Genomic DNA, 20,458 nt, shown 5'->3' with positions numbered 1-20,458 from the left:
TCAATTAGTAATTAGTGTCATAATGAAATTTCCTGAATAAAACAGTTGAGTGAAGAGTTAAAAGAAACGATGACAGCTATTCACTCTTAAGTTTGATACTCCAAGTAAAACTAATTTATGAAATTATTGTAAACCACAGTATGATGAGAAATGAGAAACAGTGCCAACTTATCAACATAAAGGTTTTTATTAAAGCTGGTATATTAGCAGTGCATTACTGACTACCCTAGTGGTTGCTACAGATTGTTTAATACAGCTGTCAGCTCAGTTATTTGTTTAAAAGATATAAATAATAAAAATAAAAGATATTCATGGATTAAGAAAAGAAGGGGCTGTTTAGTATAAAGTAACTGTATAGTATTTACAGTTCTCTGTTGTGCCCTTGTGTTTAATATGTTGATTAGCTTTCCTGAAAACAGAGCATCAGTCTATCAGAAAAAGTTGAAGCTTTAACCTATTGTCTATATAGTGTCAATTCACTGCAACAGTTGCCTCTGTGAGCTGTATATTGCAAGATAATGACTCTACAATATTAGAAAGCGCCCAAAATCAGAGGCTCCCTTATACGCAGCACTTTGCGATGGCGGGAAGGAAGAATTCCATTTTAACAGGAAGTGACCTCTCGCTGAACCAGGCTCAGCCTTATGTTACGCTCAGTTGAAAGCTGAGGGGAAACAGAAGGCAAATAAAAGGAAGAGCAGAGTTTAGCTGTGATATAACCACGGCAGGCCGGCAACATGTTTCTGCTTTTCAGCATTAACTTTATTTACACAATCGGTCGCTGTTTACAAACACACACGGCTGAAACTTTCCAGCTGCCAGCTGAACACTAACAACAAAACTGGAATCCAGGACCCAGCACACTTTTAACCTGACGAGGCGTGACTACGGATGCCCTGCAGGTGCGTTTGCCTCCCCTGCAGCGGCACCGCCGACCACACCTCGCCACATTAGTTTAACAGTGGTGGAAATGTGTAGAGTTTACATTTCTTGCTGTTCTATGCACTTTATCCAAACTATATGGTGCTTTTCTCCCTTTGTGCAACTATATATGTTACTTCAGCATGCTTTCCGAATAGAGCTAGATATAACAAAGTGAAGGATCACCAATAGAAACTGTTGTCTCCTTCCATGGCAAAATATGAGAGCTAATCCTCTGTTCAGCTGATGGAAAGCATATTTGATTTGATTGGCACATCATCCTGGTGGAGTGGATGGATTCAAAAGATTGGACGCAGTTATCTCTACATTTTTAGATGGTAAAGCTGTGCCAAACTAGACCCTTACTGTCCCTATCTATTCTGTGTTCCCAGATTAAACTAACACAACCCTACTTGTCACAGCCACTGCTGTCATCATGCCTGGGGAGGATAAACCACCACAACAGGCCCGCCAGAGAAAAAAGACCAAGAAGTCCCGCTCCAAGGGGAAGAGTCCCACTGGGAGTCCTAGTGCCAGCTTGGCAAGCACTTTAGACGGGCAAGATGAGTTCATCTTCCCCCCAGTCGTGCAACCTCCTCCTAAAAAATCTACGGAGGAGAGGAAGAAAGTGCCTGTTGCCAAAGTAGAGGAAGAGACATCCATAGCCATCTGTCTTCAGGTGGTTTTTCCCTACCTGCTAGCTGGAATGGGCATGGTGATGGCTGGCATGGTGCTGGACATTGTACAGGTAAGGTCCTTAGGGTAGCTTGGAGAGTGATATCACATATTGAGAGTGGAAAAGCATGAAGTATGTTAACATAATAGTGGATATTGGGGCCTACTAGCTGACAGGTAAACCTTCAGGCTGCTCATTTGAATCCCTCATCAGATGCTGGCATCACCGCTCTCCAAGATGATTTTTTCGGGGATGGTGTACAAAAACTATGATTAGATTTACCCCAGTGTAAATGTAGCAGCTATGTCAAAGGATACAATTATTAGACCCTCTTTAAACCCCCAGAATAAAACCTGACCATTTTTTTTTTCTTAGTGCCTAAAACACAGGTATAGTGGTGTCAAAAAGTGTTTGCCTCCTTCCTGATTTCCTAGTGTTCTGTATATTTGTCACACTTGAATGTTTCAGATCATCAAACACATTTTAATGTTAGACCACAATAACTCGAGTAAATACAAAATGCAGTTTTTTTTAATGCTGATTTCACTGATTAAGGGAGAAAAGTTACCCAAAACTACCTGGTCCTGTTAAAATGGCCCCTTTTGTTAAATCATAAATTAACTGTGATTAACCACATTTTTTGGAAAGCTGAGTTCAGTTTCACTAAACACACTTGGGCTCGATTACTGGACGTTAGTGGTGCAACGGATCACGGTTGATCCGTAATCCGAACCGATCCCACTCCACGGTTCAGCACGCACGTGATCCGAAGATTCGAAAAAAAAGAAAAAAAAAAAGCGATAGTTATGGTCAGCGCTAGCGGTCCAAGTGGCGGAGCAGAGGAGTTTGCGGTACTTAAGCAGCCCTTTGCTGCCCAATCCGACCGGGCTAAAGCTATTACAAAAGCTATTGGGGTGTTTAGCTGCAGACAGGAGGCCGTATTCCATTGTGCAAAACAAGGGGTTTAAACTATGATGAACGTGCTTGAGCCACGCTATGATATCCCGTTGCGCGTCCACTTTAGTGGAAAAATCGTTCCAAGCATGTATGAGCAGGAAGAGATTTAAGTTGTGGCTGAACTGTCCCAGGCATCTTCTGTTGCCCTAACTACTACAAATGGGTGTAGCAACGGAAAGCTACGTGACCGTGACTGCTCATTATATCACAGCGGAGTGCGATATAATGAGCAGTATGTATTATTGTACGGCCTACCTTACAATATAAAGCACCTTGAGGCAACTGTTTTTGTGATTTGGCGCTTTATAAATAAAATTGAATTGAATTGAGTGGTAGATACAAAGCCTTGTACTGTCCTATATTGAACCATAAATTTTTTTAAATAATTGCATGGAATGAGTCTTGAGTTGAATGTTTTTAACAGGCAAAAAATACTTCAATAAGTGAATAAGTAAATGTTAAATTTTTGTCTTTTTCTTTTTTTGCTGATCTGAAAATTGATCCGATCCGTGACTGAAAACCGTGATCCGATCCGAACCTTGAGATTTTTGATCCGTTGCACCACTACTGGACGTCCTGTTGAATCAAAAAATGACTTAAATAGAAACAGTCTGACAAAGTGAAGCAGGTTAAAAGACCTTAAAAAGGAACACATAGCACATTTCTAGGGTTTTGGGACTCCAGTGAACCACGGCGAGAGCCATTATACATAAATGGTGAAAACATGGAACAGTGGTGAAGCTTCCCAGGAGTGACTGGCTGACCAAAATGAGATAAGAGCACATCGCCGACTCATCCTGGGTGTTACAAAAGGATCCAGAAGAACATTAAAGAACTGCAGGCTTCACAGATCTAAGTTAACCGAGTATTAAACTTTTAAGTGTGACAAAATAGGAAATCGTGAAGGGGGAAAACTTGTCTCCCTTCATTTTACATATAAAGTACTTCATAAGTAAGTGTTTATTGTACAGGGAAGTTATTTTCACGTTGTCTGACATGTAATGTACAACAGAATATTAAGGCGTCTCTTAGCAGACAGTAAATCTATGCACACAGTGGCAGGCTCTTTTCCGGTAAGGAAAGATCTCTGACAGATTTAAGAGCTAGGAGACCAGAGGCACAGCAAAATACGTCAGTAATGACCCAGATGGTTACTCTCTCTCGTTAAACGTGTTAACGTAAGGAGAGAGAGCGTCACAATAATGAAAAACTGGACAGTACACAGAGACTTTATGGTATTGAATAAATAACAACATGAGCAACATAGTGACTCATCTGCACCGGTTAGAACAGGTTGTTCGTCTAAGTGTGTATTTTTGTTTGTTTTTGTTACAGGAGGTGGGACTGTGTGTATGCTTGTGTGTACTTGTTACCTTGAAATAGTCTTCTGGCTCAGAGCAATAAAGCCATCTTCTTCTGACTTAAGTATCGTATCTCTGATCATGTTAACATGGTGTACACTGGGCCAGTAATGTCAGAAGTTATAAACTGACTGGATGGGCAAAATAGCCTTTTGAGTGAGTTGAATGCACCCCAGGGCATAGCTGCTGCTGTCCCTGGTGAATATGTTGATACTATTACATCTTCAGTAGCATGTAACAGTGTAGATCAATAGTTAAGAGATAGCAGCCGGTGTGTGGGCTAATATTATTACATTTTGTATGTGCATCAAACATAATGTCCTACCCAAATTTATGAGATCCACGTTGCACAATGTGATTTGCAGTGAACTTAGAAGACTACTATAACTTAATAGTACCCCTCTTTATAGTTAGTGTATAAAATCTTTCTGTGCTAGATGTCAGTGTATTGCAGTTCTGTTTTCTTACCTCTCCCAATTCAAGTGCATAATCCTTGCTACATTGGCTCCTGTAGGACAAACATGTTTTAGTTAGCTAAGAGAGATCAAAACATTCCACTATGTTCAAAAACCTAACATCATGTTTTAGGATACATTATATCATAACTGCCACGACTACACAACAGCTTATGCCTATAATCGAGATTTTTCCTTTCTGTGGAAGGCAATCAGACCTCTGTTTATCTCAGCTGTCAATGCTGGGTGAGAAGCATCCATGTGTAGCTGTAAAACTGTAAAAGGAGTTCAATACAGGCGAGTCAGTCAGTAAAGCTCACCTCTGACTGATGACAGCCATACTAAGGTGAGCTGTTGAAGATATCCTGATAGATAGTTTTAGTTTGTGCTAGTGAATCTAATGTGGATTTAACATTGTTGGACTCGTACAGTTAGGGAATAAACGTTCGTAGAATGTGAGAATGTAATCAAAATGTTTATCAGAGGAAAAGTGTGATTTTTATGACACTCGAGTCTAACATTAGCTGGCATAATGTTACCTTAAAATTAGCTGTTGTTGTTCACCCGGCTCGTTGTCAACTCTCCAGAGACAGGAAAGTCACATGTCTGATCTACTGGCAATATGTCACTGCAACAGTATTGGGAATAAATAAGCATGTTTATGCAAGTTTTCATGTCTTAGAGTGCGAGTTCTGTTTAGGAGATTAATCTTGAGGTGAGGAGGAAGAGGATGAAGATTTATTTAGTTGCAAGTGGTGTTATCTCTTTGATGAAGGGGGTCCATTCTCAGATGATAAAACAAGTTCTCTTCTAGTCCCCATTTGGCATACTACATACATGGCCTGTCTCTACCATTTATGTAAAACACCATTAGTTGGAAGAAAATGATGACTTCCAGAAACTGCAAACTCACTCCTATATATTATTAATAGATTCATTACATGTTTATGAGAATGCAGTTTATTTGAAAATGTAGTTACACACTGCTGTACATGTACATAGACTATAGGATACTTTTTTTTTATATTAAATGACCTCAAAAATTTGTGACTATACCTTTAACCTTCCCATCAGTTCTTAATTAAATGTCAGTAATATCCTTGGTCACAATACCTCAAGAATATAACTGATTGATGGCGGTGTTTTCTACACAATGGTATAGAATCATACTGTAGGATACAGTATAGGAATATAAGGTGGGAATAGTGAGATAGTACATTTAATAATGAGTTTGAGCTAGTCGTGTCTGTCCTGTGCCAGGTGTCCCTGGCTTTTAGTCTGCAGCCATCTGAGCTGAGGGAAATCAGACACACTGCTGTCTGCTCTATGATGAGCTGGTCTCTCTCTTCCCCTCCGTCCTCCACTGATAAGCATACGTCCGTCCTCATATGGCTACTTCCCTTTACTCCATCTGTAGCTCATCAGTATTTCTTCCCACTCTGCAGTCTACAGTATCAGTTTCCCTCCTGCATCAGATGGAAGATTAGTCATGAGCTTGGCTGGGAGCTGTGTCTCAAAGCACAGCGGACGCACAAGGACGTGGAGAGTAGCCGATCTAAAATGTCAATAAAGACGGCAACACTACACTATCAGCAAAAACGATTGTTACTGTGGCCTGTGATGGTAGCTATTGTCTAAACAACCACATCCTGTTGGCCTGTCTTTCAATTACATCCAACATGCAATTTGTTGGGGTCTTGTTCACAAGTGACAGGAGAGGGGAATGGGTGACTGACAGATGGATTGGTGCTGCGCCTGCAGTGATGTCTGTCGCTGTAAAGAGAGAATGAGGCGTAAAAGCGAAGCTCCCGATTGTCTGGCTGATCTGCGTCCCCACTCTCACCTACAATGGGGCAAAAAAGTATTTAGTCAGCCACCGATTGTGCAAGTTCCCCCACTTAAAATGATGACAGAGGTCAGTAATTTGCACCAGAGGTACACTTCAACTGTGAGAGACAGAATGTGAAAAAAAAATCCATGAATTCACATGGTAGGATTTGTAAAGAATTTATTCGTAAATCAGGGTGGAAAATAAGTATTTGGTCACCTCAAACAAGGAAAATCTCTGGCTCTCACAGACCTGTAACGTCCTCTGTAAGAAGCTTTTCTGTCCCCCACTCGTTACCTGTATGAATGGCACCTGTTTGAACTCATCATCTGTATAAAAGACACCTGTCCACAGCCTCAAACAGTCAGACTCCAAACTCCGCCATGGCCAAGACCAAAGAGCTTTTGGAGGGCACCAGGAAAAGTATTGTAGACCTGCACCAGACTGGGAAGAGTGAATCTACAATAGGCAAGCAGCTTGGTGTGAAAAAATCAACTGTGGGAGCAATCATCAGAAAATGGAAGACATACAAGACCACTGATAATCTCCCTCGATCTGGGGCTCCACGCAAGATCTCATCCCGTGGGGTTAAAATGATCATGAGAACGGTGAGCAAAGATCCCAGAACCACACGGGGGACCTGGTGAATGACCTGCAGAGAGCTGGGACCAAAGTAACAAAGGTCACCATCAGTAACACACTACAACGGCAGGGAATCAAATCCCGCAGTGCCAGACGTGTTCCGCTGCTGAAGCCAGTGCATGTCCAGGCCCGTCTGAAGTTTGCCAGAGAGCACATGGATGATACAGCAGAGGATTGGGAGAATGTCATGTGGTCAGATGAAACCAAAGTAGAACTTTTTGGTATAAACTCAACTCGTCGTGTTTGGAGGAAGAAGAATACTGAGTTGCATCCCAAGAACACCATACCTACTGTGAAGCATGGGGGTGGAAACATCATGCTATGGGGCTGTTTCTCTGCCAAGGGGACAGGACGACTGATCCGTGTTAAGGACAGAATGAATGGGGCCATGTATCGTGAGATTTTGAGCCAAAACCTCCTTCCATCAGTGAGAACTTTGAAGATGAAACGAGGCTGGGTCTTCCAACATGACAATGATCCAAAACACACCGCCCGGGCAACAAAGGAGTGGCTCCGTAAGAAGCATTTGAAAGTCCTGGAGTGGCCTAGCCAGTCTCCAGACCTCAACCCCATAGAAAATCTGTGGCGGGAGTTGAAAGTCCGTGTTGCTCGGCGACAGCCCCAAAACATCACTGCTCTCAAGAAGATCTGCATGGAGGAATGGGCCAAAATACCAGCTACTGTGTGTGCACACCTGGTAAAGACCTATAGTAAACGTTTGACCTCTGTTATTGCCAACAAAGGTTATGTTACAAAGTATTGAGTTGTATTTTTGTTATTGACCAAATACTTATTTTCCACCCTGATTTACGAATAAATTCTTTACAAATGCTACCATGTGGATTCATGGATTTTTTTTTTTTCACATTCTGTCTCTCACAGTTGAAGTGTACCTCTGGTGCAAATTACTGACCTCTGTCATCATTTTAGGTGGGGGAACTTGCACAATCGGTGGCTGACTAAATACTTTTTTGCCCCACTGTATGAGGGGACAAGCAGTGGAAATGAGCGTTCTCCAAAGGGTGGCTGGCCTCTCTCTTAGAGATGGGGTGAGGAGTTCGGCCGTCCAAGAGGAGCTCAGAGTAGAGCCGCTGCAAATCCACATCGAAAGGAGCCAGTTGAGGTGGTTCGGGCTTCTACAAGGATGTGTCCTATATGCCTCCTTGGTAAGGTGTTCTGGCCTGGTCCCACTGGGAGGAGGCCCTAGGGCCAAGACACGTTGAAAAGATTATATCTCTTGGCTGGCGTAGGAATGCCTTGACGTTGCCCCAGATAACCTGGAGGAGGTGGTCAGGGAGAGGGAGGTCTACCGCCACGACCCGGCCCTGGATAAGCGGAAGAAGATGAATAGATGGATGGACAGACGGAGGCAGTGCCATTTGTGTCAGCTTCTCTTTGTTCTGTTGGTTGGCTTCCAAATTCGAGCTCTATAAAAGCTCGCTTCATAAAATGTGAAATTAGATCGTCCATACATTAGACTATTGCAAACATGCAATATTTGACTTCTTTAAATTACAGTTATGGTGGTTAAATGAGACTTAAATGTTAGTTGGACAGGCTCCCAGAAACTGATATAGTTATAAATTCTTTGAATACTTGAAGCAAACAAATGGGCCAGTGATGCATCAATCGTGTTGATATCTAGCAGCATTTAGGCTAAGAGTTTACCATTAGCAGTCATTACAAGTCTTACCCAGTGTCTTACCCCTGCTGTGTAAGTGCAAGTGTCTTTTATCTTCACTGAAACACTGAAACCCATCCCACTGCTGTTTTAGTTTTCACTGTAATTCAATCCAAATGTTCACATAAAGATATGCATAAAAAGAAGAACATATCTTGATAGATTTGTAATGAATACACATTACAAAAGTAACTGAGTATCCTTAGCATTTGTGTTTAAACACTCATTTTTATTTTTCAAGATATTTAAAAATTAGATCATAAAAAAATTCTGTATTTAATGCTAGTGTTTAAAATTCTAATTTTCACTGGGTCGTATTTTCTTTGATTTGGGGTTGTCTGAGTTTCTCATCAGCCAATCCATGACTATTTCTTATGAGACTTCAATGATGAGTGAATGAAGCAACTGAAGGGTCAGCATCTCTCAGGTCCTGTGCTCATTGTTCCTGTTCTTTAAGGACTTGATTTTCACATGTTGTTCATCTGCTGTAAATAAAATTTAGGTTTGCTACTTCTTTTTGTCCTCCAACTGACCAGTTTCCTCAAATTTCTTAAGTACACACTGCACACCATGCTGAGAGATTTCAGCTAATAGAACTTTGGAAAACACCTTGCTGTAATAAAAATATTTTGTTATATCTATCAGACTGCATTATCTGTGGGATTTTTCACAGATTTGGCTAAAGAAATGAGAACAGTTGATGAGTTTCTGTAAAAGGCTGCTAGGAACAAAGTGACTAAAGATACAATTTAAAATTGGTTCAGTCTCTAGGTTGTCTTATGTGTAGATACAACGCTGGTTTATTCATTGGTAAGCAGTTCAATAATAACAAATAACAAAAAAGTGCCTTGAAAATGGTCCTCTGAAAAAGGGCTGGACCGAAAATAAATGAAACAACAGCCAATGTCTGAAGGAAAACTTTGAAAGACCTTCACAAAGCCTGGAGAACTATTGCTTAAGACGACCTTAAAAAATAAATGTTTGGCTCCTTGGAAGCAAAATATAAAGAAATGGGGTCAAGACTTTTGCAAAGTAATGTACATCCTGTAAGAAGAATTATAAGCTTTTTACATTGTTGCTGCTAATCAGTTGCCTTGCTTGTCAAATCAACCTCAGCAGTTTCCAGAAGAAACACATCAGTGTTATTACACAATGTCGAAGTGATCTGAGACTATAGCGAGTTAGCGACTGCAATTTATTTAATTCTATTTAGCCCATCCAAAACCTTATTTCTTGTATTCAAATGATGTAATCTTATTGTTAATGTGGCACTTTATAGATTTTACATGTAAAGTTTTTTTTACATGTCATTAATTAATATATTGTGTATGAAAACATTTTCTTTTCTTTTTTTGTGAACAGTATGCATTGAGAGGAATGATTTTTAGTTTAAGACCTGAAAGATGCCTGGAAATCAGTAGTTGTACAGTATGTTTGTTTGCTCTTAAATACGGTGTTCCAAAATGATTATAGCAGCTAGAACAGAGGTAAAAGTGGAAGGAAAAGATGGAGGGAAAGAATGAGTCACGATACAGAGATATGGAAACGACTGAAAGAGGGATGTGAAATGCAGCAAGACTGTTCGACGTAGAACGATGGATGCCATACGCGGGAGGGAGGGAGGATAAGAGGCAGACACGCAGCAAAAAATAGCTTAGAGGGAGAGTGCGTGGCAGAAAGCCGGTCGTTTCTCTCGTGAGTTTGCACAGGGCAGACAGCCCTGCCTCTTTCTGTGCTACGTCACAGCAGAGCTGAGTGAGCAGGACTACCCTGATGCTGAAAGGAGGAGAGGAACACTTTAGTCTGCTCAAGTGGTACTGTGTGCTGCATCTCATCTGTGGATCTCCTATTGACATCACAGAGCTCACCTCGCCAAATAAGAGATTAGGCTCGTATATCAAAGATATAAAGTCTTCCTCCTGCTTCTAAACTCTCAAGACCTTTTGGACTGTTCTTCATCTTTTTGCTCCTGTCACTCATTCAGCTGTCACTCCGAGCTCTGGGTTCACAAGATACAGCTGTGCCTTTTACACTGGAGGTCAAGTAGATTTAAAGCTGGATCTTATCAACTGAGGACTCCAACAAACAAGAAACTCAACCAGAGGATTTATTTGATTCTAGAGTTGTTCAGGACAACTGGAGGACCACTGAGCTATTCAGCATTAATTTACTGGCATAAACCAGTCTTATTTTTAATGTTAGTTTTTGCAGGTTGCCGGGTAAACTTAAGACTTTGACTGCAGATGTGGATCATCTGTGCTTGTGGAACATTTTGACTGATGAATCAGAAATCGTGTTAATGATTGTTTTCCCCAGAGGTGCCGGCAAATGGATACCTCATCACTGCTGACTCACCATTGGTCCAAAGATGCCATGCTCCAGCTCCCTCAAGTTGGAGTTAAAGCTTTTAAACGTGATTCTGCCTGGGAAAACATCATTGATTGGAAGGAATGAAAACATGACGAATGTCTCGCTTGCTTGAATAGATATCGGATCTCCAGTTTGGTTCAAAGGGATGCTGAATGTTTATCTTGTGTACTGCCAAGAATGATGCAAGAAGTAGCTGTCATCTTTGGGTCATCCCTTGAGAGCAGAACATATATATGCTCCCAAATGCTGCCTCTCATTTCTTCAGGAAGAGCCTTAGGAACTGCTTGAAACATTTCCCCTGTTTTAAACAAAGGACAAACTCATTGATTATTTTCATCTTTGGTATTTCACTTCCTTACTTTATTTTGACCCCTCAGACCTTTTTTATTTTTAATCAGAGTTTTTTTTTCCTTTGGAATGAAGTTACACTTAACATGGGATAACTAAACATCAAACTAAGTGCTTTGATTAATCTCCTGTACAACATGGTTGTGACTCGTCTGGAGTTGGAGCTACGCTACCAAGGCAAGAAGTTACGTGGCGTGACCTGGAAGCTGACTCGATCAGAACATGGTTTCCTACCAGAGAGCTCTTGGCTCATTGGGGCGCAGGTTATCGTACCATACCTCATATCAGGACTTGGAATGGTCTCCGCGGGTATCGTTATGGACCTTATACAAGTAATTATCCAAGAATAATGTGAATAGATGTGTAGAGTTGGGTACCATCGGAAGTATTTTGATTATCGTGTCATGATTGTTGCTCAAGGGCACCACCTTCACGTCATACTTCCCTCTTTCTATAAAGAGGTGATCTTTCGTAGGTTAACCCGAAAGTGGTGTTGTATTGGAGTAGGTGGAATAACTTTTGAATATCAAAGAGATCAAAGAATATTTGAGCAAGCTCCCTACTTCACTAATTTTGATTCCCAGTGCTGAAAAACAAGCAGTGAAATTTGAGACCCAGTCCTGTTAATGGATGTTTGGGAGAAATGGACTGACCTCACTTATAGATTCTGATTGTGGGATGTTGTGGAAAGGTGGGTGGGTATTTGCATACCGAGTACAGACACGTATTGACAGCTGTTGCTATGAAGAATAGATAAACGGTCTAGTCGGAGAAAAAGACCTTTTTGTTTTCCTGCCCCTCAGGTATTCACAAGCTTGAATTAGTTCAGACTAATGCTGGCCTTAGTTAAATATAAGATATTTGTCTCAGCTACCTTTTTTGTGACTTGACCTGCTTTCTGAACTCAGTCCGTGTTGTTGAGAGCCTTAAAAGAAAAACCCTGAACTGGTTAAACAAGAAATGCGTGTGTTGTGATTGCACATGCGTGCACAGCTCTGCTGGTTCACCGTTGACAGTGCTTTTTTCTGATTAACAGATGGAGTCTTGTGTTACTTCCACCTTTCTGAGCTTTCTAAATCAGATTTAGACCAGAGAGAGAGACGAGAGCCTTGGGATTGCATTGAACAGTTAATTCAATAAGTGGTTTGGAGATGAGAGAGAGAAAAAGAAGGCCAGAGAGGGAGATGACTTTGTATATACACTGCATCTCCCTTGAAATTGTCACCAAGTTCTTTACTTAAAAAGGTAAAAACAAAAGTAAAGGGCTTATGTCATCCAGGTCATAGTAATTTAATGATGAGAGGTGAAACATCTTCAAGAAACTTAAAGAAGGCCAGTCACTTTTCTTTCCAAGCTCCTTAAAAGTAAAAAACCTTGTCACAGTTGAAGTGTTCCTCATGCATTGCTTTGAAGCTGATGGGTAGTAGTTCTGGTTACCTAGGTAACCCTCCAGTGTATTCACTGCCCTGTCATATGTCCATCCCTGGTATTCTGTACTGTTATGGGAATTCGCCTCAGTCATTCTATGTTCAGACTTGGAACGTACCAACTTTGCATCACCAGCATTTTGCAGCATAAATAAAGAATGGTTCAGGGTCACCTGATCCAGACACATAACTGGTATGGCAGTCCATTCTCCCTGCAGCACGGACTACACTGCCCATGAGGCTACATTCTTTAGGGCGATGCCTGTAACACTCTGCCTATTGCCTTCATATTAAATATTTTTTTAAATATTCCTTCACGTCATTATGCGGGCTGCAAGTAGGGGTGACATGGGCCATGAGATTGACACACAGGCATTAGAACCTCTTAATTGGTGTTTTGTTTGGGTTTCCACCGGCGTGGAATTACCAAAAATAGAAAGAGCATAGTCTAACATATGAAACAAGAAAAGACCGCCGTGTAATCCATTCATTTCAACAAATAATAATAATAATAATAATAATAATACATTTTATTTGAGGGCGCCTTTCAAAAACCCAAGGTCACCTTACAAAAGAACAACATTAATATAAGAAGCAATAGTCATAAAATAAGTTAAAATTGCAAAGCAGAACTTGACAACAGGTAAAATCAGCATCAAAGCGAATAAGCCAGTTTGAACAGATGTGTTCTGAGCTGTGACTTAAATGCGGGAAGAGAGTCCATATTTCTTATGGCTGGAGGAAGAGAGTTCCAGAGCCGAGGAGCAGAGCGACTGAAGGCTCTGTTCCCCATAGTGGTAAGACGTGCGGATGGAACAGTAAGATGAATAGCAGATGAGGATCGGAGAGGGCGGGAAACACTGGTGATATGGAGCAGGTCACACAAATAGGAAGGAGCAGATTTATGGATATACTTGTACGTGAGAAGTACGATTTTAAAGTTTATCCTGGCTTCTATGGGCAACCAGTGAAGCTGCTGAAGAACTGGGGTAATATGAGCTCTTGACGGAGTACGAGTTATGACACGAGCTGCGGAATTTTGAAGAAGTTGGAGTTTGTGAAGGGACCTTTTAGGGAGACCAAATAAGAGGGAATTGCAGTAATCAATGCGGGACGTAATAAGACTATGGACAAGGATGGCAGCAGCATGGGAAGTAAGGAAGGGGCGGAGTCGGTTAATATTACGTAAGTGGAAGTATGAAGACCGGGTTATGTAATTAATGTGGGACTGGAATGAGAGAGTATTATCAAGTATGACACCCAAACTCTGAGGGAAGGGAAGGGTGGGGGAACGTTCAATGTTAATGGAAAAACTTGGGATTTGGTTAAGATAGAGGCTGTGCCAATGAGTAAAACTTCAGTTTTATTACTGTTTAGTTTAAGAAAATTGGAGGAGAACCAGGATCTAATCTCAATAAGACAGTTTGAGAGGGAGGGAGGTGGGAGGGATGAATTGGGGTTAGAAGAAATGTAGAGCTGGGTGTCATCGGCATAACAGTGAAAATGTATGTTATATTTTCGGAATATATGACCAAGATGGAGCATGTAAATAATGAATAAAAGGGGCCCTAATACTGAACCCTGGGGCACACCACCAGAAACAGGATGGAGACTTGAAGAATGGGATTTAAATTGGATAAACTGAGTGCGGTCTGAGAGATAGGAGGTGAACCAGGCAAGGGGGGTATGACTAATGCCAATGCTAACCGGTTCAGGAGAATATTGTGAGAAATGGTAGCACTAAGATCAAGAAGGATGAGGATGGATAGGAGACCAGAATCAGCTGCCATCAGAAGGTCATTAGTAATCCTTAACAAAGCTGTTTCTGTGAAATGATTGGGGCGTAAACCAGATTGAAATTGTTCATAGAGATTATGGTTATTGAGGTGTAAGTGAAGCTGAGAGGCGACAACTTTTTCAAGAATTTTTGAAATAAAGAGGAGATTTGATATAGGGCGAAGATTATCAAAGTTATTGGGGTCTGCACCAGGCTTTTTGAGAGTTGGAATAACAGAAGCCTTTTTCAGTGATTCAGGAACGATTCCAGTGTTCAGGGAGGAATGGATAATACTGGTTATGAGAGGAGCTAACGAGGGAAGACAGGCTTTAACTAACACAGTGGGAAGAGGGTCAAGGTGACTGGTGGATGATTTAGATTTTATAATAAGATTAGATACATCAGATTACAAAGTAACTGTAATCTGAATACCACCTTTTTAAACAGTAACTGTAATGGAATACAGTTACTCATATTTTGTATTTTAAATACGTAACGCCGGTACATGTATTCTGTTACTCCCCAACACTGCAGATAGTTCATAATAATACCCCCAGAAATACATGTGCAACAGAATCGGTCACAAAAAAACACACCTGAGCTTCCTCCTTTTTGTCACTGCGGGCTCTTTAAAAATACAGACTGTACTTTTTAAAATGTCACTATTGTTTTTAAAGACTATAACCCAGTTTGTCATTAATGGTCACAGTGGTGAGGGGACCAGAAAAACTATAGAGTACAACATTAATAACAAAACATGAGCAACCAGACTTTTAATGTAATGACGCAAACTTAACACATTACAAATCCCCAGCAAATATTTGGCTTGAGACCTGGCTTGTAATTGGCTAAAAGAAGTGTATTTGTTACACAGAGATACTGTTAGTAAAGGAAAAACCTGTTATTATAGACCGAGCATAAAATACTGAATTCTTCTTGAGTGTAAAATTTTCTGAAAATATCATTTTTGTGTGTCTGAAGTACCTGAATCAGTCAGCGACAGCACCAACATTAGAAAGTCCCTGGAAGTCTACAGTAGCACTGAGCTGGCTTATGTTGGCTTTTGTCCCATCACACTCGCACTCACAGTCAAGCAGCAGTAGCAGCAGTATTATAGCAGAAGTGGGACATGTCCCAAGATAGCCTCTGTGTATGACAGACGTCAGCCAGATTTAGCAATCCAGAACCTGAGAGGAATTGGTATGAATAGAGATGCACTCACACCAGCACACACACTCCTCTACCATTGACAAGCCTGACAGTCAGTTCTCTTATTCCCTTGTTTGGATCCATTCACCTTCATCACCTGTTCACTGTTGTTTAAATAGGTCAGGAGGCAGAAATGATCCAATTGGTTGCAAACACTAGAGAGTGCAGAATATTTAACAGAGCAATAGTTAGCACGTTCATAATGGTTAAAAAACATTTAAAAATGTGTTCGGGTCGTTCTTGTATGTGACAAACCACTGGCTCTGGTTAACTAAGCTAGCTAACTGGCACACAGTAATCAGTAACTGATGGGTTAATTAATATTTGTGTTCCAGGAGTTGGAAACAGGAGAGATAATGAATTACTGCTCATCAATATGTAGCTCCATTTGTAGGGTTCAGAACATCATGGAAATGATTCATAACCTTTAAGAATGGAAAGGGCATGATATTTAGATTGACCTGTACCGAAATGACAAAGTGTGAAGAAGGCATGTCATAAACATACTTCATCACTTATGAAACAAGTCAGAGGCAGTGATGGACATGCATAACTTCCAGTGGAAGTGGGTTTCTGACATTTGATGTGACAGCCAGAGAATTCAGAGGAATATAAAAAAAAAGCTCTGCTAGAACAGGGTCAGTCGAATAAAGGTTAAATTCATTCAATTCAATTCAATTCAATTCAATCTTTATTGGCAGACTTCATGTCCATAAAAACAAGACAAAAAACACACACACAACACCGCCCCCCCCCCAACACAAGGTATAAACCATTAAATATATATATGTATATAAATAAGTATCTAAAGCATTTGTAAAAATATAAAACCATAATATACATAAAACACAATTACTTAAAATAAATCAATAAATACACAAACACTTTAACCAGTGCTTTCTCAGACTGGATGAGTAACGGGAACCACTCACTGTTGGATCTGTAAGTGCTAAAAGTACATCATCTATGCTAAAGAGCGGGTTCACCCGAAACTGAACCAGATGGACCTGGTTCATTCTTATATTAAGTCTTGTCACTGCGCTTTCTTTGTAAATACTGACATCACATATCAAAATCCTGCAATAATAAATCTAATAGGCACTAGGTTATTAGAATCAGAATGGGGTTTATTGCCAGATGTTGAGGTTTACAACATTAGGAAATTGCTGCGGTGCTTCAGTGCAAACAATAAGAATTAAAGTGCTATGTAGAAAGAAAGATATGTGCATGAGATATACATGAGATATATACATGAGAATAAGACTTATGAGTGCTACGTAGAAAGATATATACATGAGTGCAGGTGGTGATCGGTGCCAAACATGAAATGATGCAGTGACACAGCGTAGGGTCATGTGTTAGTGGCGGGGACAGTCATGTGGTTATTGTTCATGTGTCCAACAGCAGAGGGGAAGAAACTGTTCTTATGGCGAGAGGTTCTGGTGCGAATGGACCGGAGCCTCCTGCCTGAGGGGAGCAGGTCAAACAGACTGTGTCCAGGGTGAGAAGGGTCAGCTGAGATCCGAGCTGCACGCCGCAGTGTCCTGGAGGTGTACAGGTCCTGCAGAGATGGGAGTCTGCAGCCAATCACCTTCTCAGCAGAGCGCACAACACGCTGCAGTCTCTGTTTGTCCCTGATAGTGGCTCCAGCGTACCACACAGTGATGGAGGAGGTGAGGATGGACTCGATGATTGCAGTGTAGAATTGCATCATCGTCCGTGTTGGCAGGTTGAATTTCTTCAGCTGCCTCAGGAAGTACATCCTCTGCTGGGCTTTCTTGATGACGGAGGTGATGGTGGGCTCCCACTTCAGGAGCTACCACTATTACTCACAAATCCCGAAACCCCAACATTCAGACGACCCCTTTGATCAAGTACGTGGCAACAGCAGGAAAGAAAAACTCCCTTTTAACAGAAAGAAAACTCTGGCAGAACCAGGCTCAGGGAGGGGCAGACCTCTGCTGTTACCTGTTGGGAGTGAGGAGAAAGAGAAGAGGATAAAGGAAAGAATAGAAAGATATAAGCTATATAAGCATTTTCTAAAAGGAAGGTTTGAAGCCTAATCTTAAAAGTAGAGTAGGTATCTGTCTCCTGAATCCAAACGAGGAGCTAGTTCCACAGAATCGAGGCCTGAAAGCTGAAATCTCTACTCTCAGACTGCAGGTTTACTTTTGGTTCTCAGAGTTTCTAAAAGTAGAATTGGAGGAAAAGTGCTGTATTAGAATATTGTGGTACTATAAGTTATTTAAGATGTGATGGGGACCGATTGGTTTGGATTTTGCGTCTGAGAAGAAAGAATTAAAATAAATTTCTGGATATTTTTTGTGCTTATTGTGCTCTGTCCTTTGAACGCAGTCCTCTGTAAAAGCCTCGTACCACAGAGAGACAACCATTCAAGCTTAATTCTACTCCTTGCTGCCAATTTAGAATCTGTTGGCTCCATGTAACTCTGAATTCAAGTTGACTTTAGGTTTTGCAAGGTTTATTATAGGAATGCGATCCCCACTATATATATAAGAGCTAAAGATTTATAGTTTCATGGTCCCCACACTGTGGCTCCGAGTACATCTGAAGTTTAAAAGCAAGAGAGAGAAATTCTATAACTTCTCTGTTTTCTTCAACATGCTATCCAGGATCAGCTGAGTCAGCTAGTTAAGAAGCTCATGTAGGTGGTTGTACACCTGCATAGGTTATTTCTCCCCTCTGACGGGAGCTATATTTGTTGCAGAAATTAATCTTTTGAAGTTCACACAAGGATGTATTTGCTATAAAACAATAGAGTCTTCACTGAGCACAAGCTGTTTTTTTTAAACATGCTAGCAATAAATAATATATTATGTCTAGCTCCTGTTATATTATATTTTATAATTGACTACGTCACCTATTTAACAAAACGTCTTATCAAACTTTTACTGACCTACTTTGTCAGTCCCCTCCACTCTTCCTTCCTTCCCTCCCTACGTGGCTGTCACATCTTCACATCATTCTGCTCTTTGTAGCTGTGTTCTTGTATAATCTCATTTATTTAAAGATCTAAACCATCATGAGGCGGACTCTGTGAACTGCACGTGTTCTAAACCCAGTGAAGCTGCACGGTATGGCGTGGCGGCGAATGCTCAAAGGAGTGGAAACAGAAAGTAGGCTACTGGGTTAGTCTAGAATATCTGATTGTCTTTCGTAATTCCATAAAGAAGTTTAATCAGGTGCAGTTGTTTTTATAATAGGAATATGTCAGGCATAATTAGTAGGAATGTTTGCTTTGGTTTTGTATTTTTTGCACTGCTCTGTAATTGTTTATTCAGTATCTCATTACACAATGTGTGTGTTCCAGCACTGGGAGGTGTTTAAGGTGATCACAGAAGTTTTCATCCTGGTTCCAGCTCTGGTTGGACTCAAAGGAAACCTGGAGATGACCTTGGCTGCTCGCCTCTCTACCGCTGTAAGAAAGTCTAAGGGTTATGTTATAAATTATCTTATGTTATCTGTGGTATGAGCATAAATCGAATTGAACATTTAACCTCATAATCCCCTCATCCTCTAGCTCAGAGTAGCTCCTCAGAAATACAATGCCTCTATAACATCTACAGTGGCTTGCAAAAGTATTCGGCCCCTTTGAACTTTCCCACATTTTGTCACATCACAGCCACAAACATGAATCAGTTTTATTGGAATTCCACGTGAAAGACCAATACAAACTGGTGTACATGTGAGAAGTGGAATGAAAATCATACATGATTCCAAACATTTTTTACAAATAAATAACTGCAAAGTAGGGTGTGCGTAATTATTCAGCCCCCTGAGTCAATACTTTGTAGAACCACCTTTTGCTGCAATTACAGCTGCCAGTCTTTTAGGGTATGTCTCTACCAGCTTTGCACATCTAGAGACTGAAATTCTTGCCCATTCTTCTTTGCAAAACAGCTCCAGCTCAGTCAGATTAGATGGACAGCGTTTGTGAACAGCAGTTTTCAGATCTTGCCACAGATTCTCGATTGGATTTAGATCTGGACTTTGACTGGGCCGTTCTAACACATGGATATGTTTTGTTTTAAACCATTCGAATGTTGCCCTGGCTTTATGTTTAGGGTCGTTGTCCTGCTGGAAGGTGAACCTCCACCCCAGTCTCAAGTCTTTTGGAGACTCCAAGAGGTTTTCTTCCAAGATTGCCCTGTATTTGGCTCCATCCATCTTCCCATCAACTCTGACCAGCTTCCCTGTCCCTGCTGAAGAGAAGCCCCCCCCAGAGCATGATGCTGCCACCACCATATTTGACAGTGGGGATGGTGTGTTCAGAGTGATGTGCAGTGTTAGTTTTCTGCCACACAGCGTTTTGCATTTTGGCCAAAAAGTTCCATTTTGGTCTCATCTGACCAGAGCACCTTCTTCCACATGTTTGCTGTGTGCCCCACATGGCTTGTGGCAAACTGCAAACGGGACTTCTTATGGTTTGCTGTTAACAATGGCTTTCTTCTTGCCACTCTTCCATAAAGGCCAACTTTGTGCAGTGCACGACTAATAGTTGTCCTATGGACAGATTCCCCCACCTGAGCTGTAGATCTCTGCAGCTCGTCCAGAGTCACCATGGGCCTCTTGGCTGCATGTCTGATCAGCGCTCTCCTTGTTCGGCCTGTGAGTTTAGGTGGACGGCCTTGTCTTGGTAGGTTTACAGTTGTGCCATACTCCTTCTTTTTCTGAATGTGCTCCGTGGGATGTTCAAGGCTTGGGAAATCTTGTAGCCTAAGCCTGCTTTAAATTTCTCAATAACTTTATCCCTGACCTGTCTGGTGTCTAAATCCAATCGAGAAT

The 20,458-nt window shown here is 41.1% G+C and overlaps 1 protein-coding gene across 5 annotated transcripts in view; it reads left to right on the top strand.

Annotated features, from left to right (window-relative positions):
- Nucleotides 1-20,458, top strand: part of LOC120722659 (solute carrier family 41 member 3-like) — a 45,134-nt gene that overhangs the window by 1,199 nt on the left and 23,477 nt on the right. For 2 of the 5 annotated variants that reach the window (XM_040013726.1, XM_040013725.1), the window contains exons 2-3: nucleotides 1,344-1,669; nucleotides 18,984-19,091. In XM_040013726.1, coding sequence (XP_039869660.1) covers nucleotides 1,358-1,669; nucleotides 18,984-19,091 — 420 coding nt within the window. In that variant the 5' untranslated portion in view covers nucleotides 1,344-1,357. Of the gene's footprint in view, nucleotides 1-1,313; nucleotides 1,670-9,846; nucleotides 11,572-18,983; nucleotides 19,092-20,458 lie in introns of those variants that run through there. The other 3 variants (XM_040013724.1, XM_040013723.1, XM_040013727.1) reach the window with 2 other exon arrangements.

Source organism: Simochromis diagramma, unplaced genomic scaffold (assembly GCF_900408965.1).
Source record: "Simochromis diagramma unplaced genomic scaffold, fSimDia1.1 OVJJ01000705.1, whole genome shotgun sequence".
NCBI classification, from domain to species: domain Eukaryota; kingdom Metazoa; phylum Chordata; class Actinopteri; order Cichliformes; family Cichlidae; genus Simochromis; species Simochromis diagramma.
This window is presented reverse-complemented; position numbering and strand designations above follow the sequence as displayed.